This window comes from Muntiacus reevesi, chromosome 9, assembly GCF_963930625.1.
Source record: "Muntiacus reevesi chromosome 9, mMunRee1.1, whole genome shotgun sequence".
NCBI classification, from domain to species: domain Eukaryota; kingdom Metazoa; phylum Chordata; class Mammalia; order Artiodactyla; family Cervidae; genus Muntiacus; species Muntiacus reevesi.
Window position 1 is genome coordinate 5,283,563 of NC_089257.1, and position 7,988 is coordinate 5,291,550.

Consider the following 7,988-nt stretch of genomic DNA (forward strand, 5'->3'; position numbering starts at 1 on the left):
AGCATCTGTCTTTCCATTGAATATTCAGGACTGATTTCTTTTAGGATTCACTGGTTTGATCTCCTTGCTGTCCAAGGGACTCTCAAGAGTCTTCTCCAGCACCACAGGTTGAAAACATCGATTCTTTGGTCTCAGTCTTCTTTATGTACAATTCTTACATCTGTACATGATGACTGGAAAAACCATATTTTGACCATACAAACCTTTGTTGGCAAAGTGATGTCTCTGCTTTTTCATACTCTAAGCTTGTTGTAGCTTTTCTTCTTTTAATTTCATGGTTGCAGTCACCATCCACAGTGGTTTTGGGACCCAATAAAATAAAGTCTGTCAGTTTCCATTTTTTCCCCATCTATTTGCCATGAAGTGATGGGACCAGATGCCATGATCTTAGTTTTATGAATGTTGAGTTTTCAACTGTTTTTTTTTTTTTTTTTTTCACTTTCTTCTTTCACCTTCATCAAGAAGCTCTTTAGTTCCTCTTCACTTTCTGCCATTAGAGTGATATCATCTGCATATTCTAGGTTGTTGATATTTCTGCCAACAATCTTGATTTCAGCTTATGATTCATCCAGCCCAGCATTTCACATGAGGTACCCTGCATGTAAGTTAAATAAGTGGCATGACAATATATAGCCTTGACATACTCCTTTCCCAATTTTGAACCAATCAGTTGTTCTATGCTTGGTTCTAACTGTTGCTATTTGACCTGCATATAGGTTTCTCAGGAAGCAGGTAAGGTGGTCTGCTACTTCCATCTCTTTAAGAATTTTCCACAGTTTTTTGTGATCCACACAGTCAAAGGCTTTAGTGTGGTCATTTAAGCAGATGTTTTTCTGAAATTATCTTGCTTTTCCTGTGATGCACCAGATGTTGACAATTTAATTTCTGGTTCCTCTGCATTTTCTAAATCCAACTTTTACATCTGGACAATCTATTCTTGTACTGTTGAAACCTAGGAGAAGTATTTTTAGCATTGCCTTGCTAGTATGTGAAATAAGTACGGTCGTGTGATAGTTTGAACATTATTTGCCATTGCCCTTCTTTTGGATTGGAATGTAAACTGACCTTCTTGGCAAATAGAAGTGGATAACGTGGAAACAATTACAGATTTTATTTTCCTGGGCTCCAAAATCACTGGGGACAGTGACTGCTGCCATGAGATTAATAGATGCTTGTTCTTTGGCAGGAAAGTGATGGCAAACCTGGATAGATTATTAAAAAGGAGAGACATCACTTTGCTGACAAAGACCTGTGTAGTCAAAGCTATGGTTTTTCCAGCCATCATGTATGGATGTGAGAGTTGGACCATAAAGAAGGCTAAATGGTGAAGAACTGATGCTTTTGAACTGTTGTGTTGGAGAAGAGTCTTGTGACTCCCTTGGACTGCAAGGAGATCAAACCAGTCAATACTAAAGGAAATCAACTCTGAATATTCATTGGAAGGACTGATGCTGAAGCTGAGGCTCCAAAACTTTGCCCACTTGATGCAAAGAACTGACTCATTGGAAAAGACCCGGGTGCTGGGAAAGACTGTAAGCAGGAGGCAAAGGGGACACAGAGGATGAGATGGTTAGACAGAGCCATTCCCAAGATGGACATGAATTTGAGCAAACTCTGAGAGATAGTGGAGGACAGATGAGCTTGGCATGCTGTAGTTCTTGGGGTCCCAAACAGTCAGACACGAGTTAGCCACTGAGCAACATGGACAACAAGTAAAACATGTTTCTTCCTCTTTAGACTTTGTGTAATAAGTCACTGCTGACAAATAACATGCTGGCATTTTCATTTTAATATGTTGTTTCAGGCTTATGATATGTGAGGTACATAGCATACAACACATTATGTACACTGAAGGGATATATAATGTTAGGGAAGAGGATCTAAGGGACAAACCTTGTAGATCCCATTATTGTGTTTCCAGACTTTGAAAAGTGTGTTTACAGGATTCTTTCTTGACAGCAACATAAACAGTCCTGATGGCTTGACATAGTGCTATGTTTTTTTTTTTAATAAATGGATAAATAAGCAGTTAACATAAATAAATTACTGGAATAAATACTAGAATTACCTAACATTCAGCTCTTTATGATAACTACTACTAAAATTCTGTTTAGAACAATGTTCCAGTACATGTTGCAGATACACAGAGAACCAATATCAATCACTGCAAATATAATACAATTCTAAACATTACCTTGTGTTTGCTTCTTATTTTCCTGTATACCAATACTTAAGATGATAACTTTCTCTTTCATTTAAAAGATAGCAATTGGGCTTTTTTTTAAATATTAACTGAGATAATGACTAATAATGCAAATGACATGGGTTTAATCCCTCAGTCAGGAAGATCCTCTGGAGAAGAAAATGGCAACCCACTTCAATATTCTTGCCTGAGAAATCCCATGGACAGAGGAGCCTGGCAGTCTACAATAGAGTCAGACACGACTTTGTGACTAAAAATAATGACAGCAAAAGGCTAATGCTAGGAACACCTCAGGAGGTGGAGTTGTCTTTCCCAATGACCTTTAAAGAAGATCCAGGTTCTTCATCCCCCAACTTCCAATCATGAGTTTCTGTACCTCTGTGGAGAGCACCGTGTCTGGTCTCTGCAATATTGGCAAGATAGAACATCCGCAGGATGATCACCAGCCTCTGCAGTGCAGTAGCAGTCTAGTGCATATGATCCTAAGTCTACTTAGTGGTATTATTGGGCAGAATTATAAGGAATAGACTATTCAAGAAGATCTGCCAATCCCTGTGATCCCTGTCTCTTATTCATTCAACTGAGGCTGGAGGCATGAAACAGAGATATGTTTCTTTTACAGTGAATATGCGTGTGAGCTAAGTAGCTTCAGTTGTGCCTGACTCTTAACAACCCCATGGACTAAAGCCCACCTGGCTTGACTGTCCATCGGATTCTCCAGGCAAGGATACTGAAGTGGGTTGCCATGCCCTCCTCCAGGGGATCTTCCCAGCCCAAGGATCAAGCCCACGTCTCTATTCCTCCTGCATTGGCAGGTAGGTTCTTTACCACCTGCGAGGCACAGGAAATATACTAGAATAAAGTGAAATAAAGGGAGGGGTTCTTGCTAGTGTATTTGGTAAATTTACAAGGACTCCTCTGTTTGATATTGCAAGGGGCCCTCGTTCATTTAATCAATAAGTGTTTTTGAATGGCATTCTGAAGCCCAATATAATATATATCAAAATAGATAATGGGTGAATGAGAAAGGAAAGGAACTTGTGTTTATCGAGCTTTGAAATGCAACAAATGATTTTACATTTATTCTTATTTTTTATGAATTTATTTATATATGAAAGTATTTATTCACTACCTCTACAATTTTACATACTATGATGACAGAGTTATAGGGTGATACAAGTACATAAAACATGTACAAAAAAACTATTTGACCCACTAATATTCCCTTATTGCTTAGCAACTTTATTAAACCTGTTGTTTAAAAAGTGTACTGGAATCACAGGATGGTAAGTTGAATTGACATAGGTGGAGGGATTGCTCGGTGAATGCTATCTCACAGGAGGCTTACCCAAGGAAAGAGGTATAAAAAGACCCTCTCTGCAAAACAGCAAAGTGACCACATTGCTCCCCTTTCTTAGTCTGAAGACAGATTAAGATAGCTGATGACTACTTTCAACACTCACTTTAGGCACAGAGGTAAGTAATTGGGAATATCCAGAAGACTGTAATGATGAGACCGCAAGCATCTATCAGTACCCGAGCTTCAGCTCTCCGAATCTTTACATATGTAGTTTCGGTTGAAAACACTGTATCACTCAGGACGCAATTTAGTACTGATTACTTTTCCTATGGCAACTTTCACATCCTTATTCCTTAAACTGTAAATCAGTGGGTTTAGCATGGGGATGACAACTGTGTAGAAGACAGAGGCTGTTTTGTCTGTGTCCAAGGAGTAACTGGAGCTGGGTCTGAAATACATGAACAGGAGCGTGCCGTGAAATATAGCCACAGCAGTTAAATGGGAAGCACAGGTAGAGAAAGCTTTCCGTCGCCCCTCGGCTGAGTTCATCCTAAGGATGGTTGCTATGATGCAGGTGTAGGAGAGGAGGACAGTGATAATGCTGGTCCCCACAACACAGCTACTGGATATGAACAGCATTATCTCATTGATGGATGTATCTGAGGAGGAGAGGGCTAGCAAGGCTGGGAAGTCACAGAAAAAGTGATTGATGACATTAGAACTGCAAAATGATAATTGAAATGTACAACAGGTGTGGATTGCTGAATCTACCAAACCTTCCACATAGACAACAGATATTAGCTGGGTACAGAGTTTTCTGGACATGGAAACTGTATAAAGAAGTGGATTACAAATGGCGACAGAACGGTCATAAGCCATGACAGCCAACGTGAGACATTCCACATCTCCAAATATCCCCCAGAAATACATCTGCATGGCACACAAGTCAAATGGAATCCTTTTATGCTCAGATAGGAGATCAGCTAGCATCTTGGGAGAGACAGCAGAGGAGTAGCAGACATCACAGAAGGAAAGATTGCTCAGGAAATAATACATGGGTGTATGCAGTCTTGGGTCCGCCTTGATCAGCAGGATCATCCCGACATTGGCAATCACAGTCACACCATAAACCAGCAGGAAGAGCAGGAAGAGGCCCTGCTGCACATGCCTGTTGTCTGACAGTCCTCGGAATGTGAAGTCAGGAGCCACACTGCAGTTCTCAGCAGTCATTCCTCAGGTATGTCGGGAAATTCCTGGCTGTGAAAGAGGAAATGGAAGTGGAGGTAAATATATCAATTTACTACTTTTATAGATAAACTCCGGGTCCTTTTGTAGATTTCAGTAATCAAGAAAAGAGACAGACCTTCCTAGGACTGCATGAGGCCAACAGACTCTGAGAAATATTCTCCAATTTTATATAAATGAAAAAATAATGTTGACAACAATGCATTTGCAAAGCACTGTGCAGTTTTGCAGTGCCCTTGCAACCGAACTAAATCAGACTGTTTCCAATCCAACTTGTGTACTATTTATGACCATGTTTGTGGCTTTTCTGAGGGCTGAGATGTAAAGAATTTGCCTGCAATGCAGGTGACCTGGGTTTGATCCCTGTGTCGGGAAGATATCGTGGAGAAGGGAATGGCTATCCACTCCAGCATTCTTGCCTGGAGAATTTCATGAACAGAGGATCCTGGTGGGCTTTACAGTCCATGGGGTCGCAGAGTCAGAAACGACAGGGTGATTAACACTTTGCTGTTTCTGTCTAACACTAACAAAATGATGTGCTCTGAGCGAAGCAAGGGTCTCACAATTAGGTGGTTCACATAACTTGTCTTCTGACAAGATTGCTGGGTGTTTTGGCTTATTTTGTTTTTCAGTGATGTAGAAATGTTGTTCAGAGAAGGCGCTGGCACCCCACTCCAGTACTCTAGCCTGGAAAATCCCGTGGACAGAGGAGCCTGGTAGTCTGCACTCCATGGGGTCGCTAGGAGTCCCACGCGACTTCACTTTCACTTTCATGCACTGGAGAAGGAAATGGCAACCCACTCCAGTGTTCTTGCCTGGAGAATCCCAGGGACAGGGGAGCCTGGAGGGCTGCCGTCTCTGGGGTCGCACAGAGTTGGACACGACTGAAGCGACTTAGCAACAACAGAAATGTTATATCCTGTGTTAGAGAAGAGTAGTAAGTAAGAAGCACAGGTGATGAATATATTGCTTTATTATGCCCCCTTTGGAGAGGGCAGGACGATAGCCAGTTTCTGAATATAAGAAGTCTTCACTTCCCCATTAACCTCTCAAGTCCTTCCAACCTCAGCATAGGAGGGATAGATGGTTCATGATTCAGGACCTGCTGGGACAGAGAGGGTGATGATTTTTGGAAAAGAGGGTGCAAGGGTCTCTATGAACTAAATGCTGAAATGCTGACCATTCTTCTGCTTGGAAGTTGCAGTTATACCAGGGAGATAATGAAGAGCATTTGAGATCCAGTTGCAGAGATGCTGGTAGCAAGGGTCATAGAGGCAAGAAAGAAAGCTTAGTTTGCTGCATGAGTCCTTTCTGCCCTAACCTACTCTCTTCCACACTTTGTATTCTGCTATAATGGTTTTGTAAGACACATAGCATAAATACTGTCATGGTCAGACTTCTGTAACCTCAGAGACATTCACATCTGAGCTGTGGCCCCACTCCAGGTCCCTAAAAATTTTAATATTGTTTGATTATTTTATTTGAGCCATGTTTCTCTTCAGTATCACTGAGTTCTGCCTTTCTTTGGTTTAAGAATTATTTGTCTTTGGAAGGACAATGGAATTCTGTGTACAACTGTTATATTTTACCCAAACCAATTGTGTGATATATAATGTCATCAGTTAGCCAGTTCAGTCACTCAGTTGGGTCTGACTCTTTGTGACCTCATGGACTGCAGCACACCAGGCCTCCCTGTCCATCACCAACTCCCAGAGCTTGCTCAAACTCATGTCCACTGAGTCGCAGATGTCATCCAACCATCTCATCCTCTGTCATTCCCTTCTCCTCCACTTGTCCTCTAATGTTCTAGGAGAATTTAAAAAACAGGAGTTGAATGTAGATGAGTGATAGAGAAGAGCTTTGGAACAGTGGTCTAGTAATCACTGTGCAGGTTTCCAACCCTAGGACTTAACTTGTATGTCTGCTTAGAAAGACATAATTAAGCAAAAATACTTTCCTTTAAAGCTTTTATACATGTTATATATAATGTATAATATAACAGGTAAATTTTTAAAATAGTAAAATCATCTGACCATTTCCATAATGCATGTTTGCTCCTTTTTTATTCCCTAGTTACATGTACTTAAAATAAACAAGCTGTAGAACTAACTAAAATAAAAATGTGTGTACTATTTCTATGTTCCTTTGTTTATATAAAATACCTTCTTTCAAAAAAGCATTAAAAAATAAGGAAATCTCAAATATAAATCAAAGAAACAACAAGGATATCAGTACCTGTCCCAGAACTCCTGACTAGTTCGGTGCATGCAGTTCTGTCTGCAGGAGGGCTCAGCACTGCCTCCTGCCTGACCCAGATTATATAATCATCTCTGAGTCTGCTCCCTGGGTGGCGACCCCTTAGTCTCTCAGGAATAAGTAACAGATATGATGTAATGTATCACCTGCTATTTCATACAAGTGAGCTGATTGCACATGGAACATAGACCTTTAGAGAAGTATGTCTTTGGTCCCCCTCTACCTTAATGCCCATATTGTACTTATTCAGAAATAGTGAATGCCTCTGATCTGCAAGCAATTTCCAGTTCACCAGTCCTTACCTAGACACTTAGTTTTCATTCACTACATTAGAAAACAAATGCATACCCGTTCACCCTCACACACCTACACAGACGCACAACCACCAACACTCTCCATTAAACACATTCATGAAACAAAGATTTTGTAAAAACATCAAAAATCTCAACATATGTATATTCCGTAGGGATAACTAGGAGTTTCCTACACTATTTCACTTTTAGTTTTTAAATAAAAATGATGTTAGGCTTATGTGTGTGTACAGGGAAGCCTGATGTGCTTAAATGCATGGGGTCGCAAAGAGTTGGACACAGTGACTGAATAACAGCAAGGCTTTTTATGTTATGTCATGATTACAGTCTGTTATAAATAGTTTTAATAATTACTTAATTGGCATTGATCACTTCCATTATATGGCAAGATTCATTAGTATAAAAGCAGATGGAGTCACCATGAAAGCAAGCCCACATAGAGTGCAACAGCAACTTAGAAAACACTAATTTTCAGAAAATTAATTAAAAAAAAATTAACACATATAAGTACTGAAGAAACACAAATTTGAAAAATGAAGAGTCTGAGAATGTTCCACAAATAAGGAGTATTAAACAGAAGTTTAAGATATAAAATGAAACTTGTGGCATTTAGGAAATCATACATGTTGCTAGGATTGGAAGATAGGATAAATACAAACGGAATCACACAACA

General features: G+C 40.1%; 1 protein-coding gene across 1 annotated transcript; it reads right to left on the reverse strand.

Annotated features, from left to right (window-relative positions):
- Positions 1-3,794: 3,794 nt before the first annotated feature.
- On the reverse strand, positions 3,795-4,733 carry LOC136175368 (olfactory receptor 5AR1-like). Its single transcript, XM_065945693.1, has one exon. The coding sequence runs from the start codon at positions 4,731-4,733 to the stop codon at positions 3,795-3,797; it is 939 nt and encodes a 312-aa protein (XP_065801765.1).
- Positions 4,734-7,988: the final 3,255 nt, after the last annotated feature.

Bases quoted from the DNA above. Each gene is read 5' to 3' on its own strand.
- LOC136175368 (XM_065945693.1), bottom strand. From the start codon at position 4,733: ATGACTGCTGAGAACTGCAGTGTGGCTCCTGACTTCACATTCCGAGGA.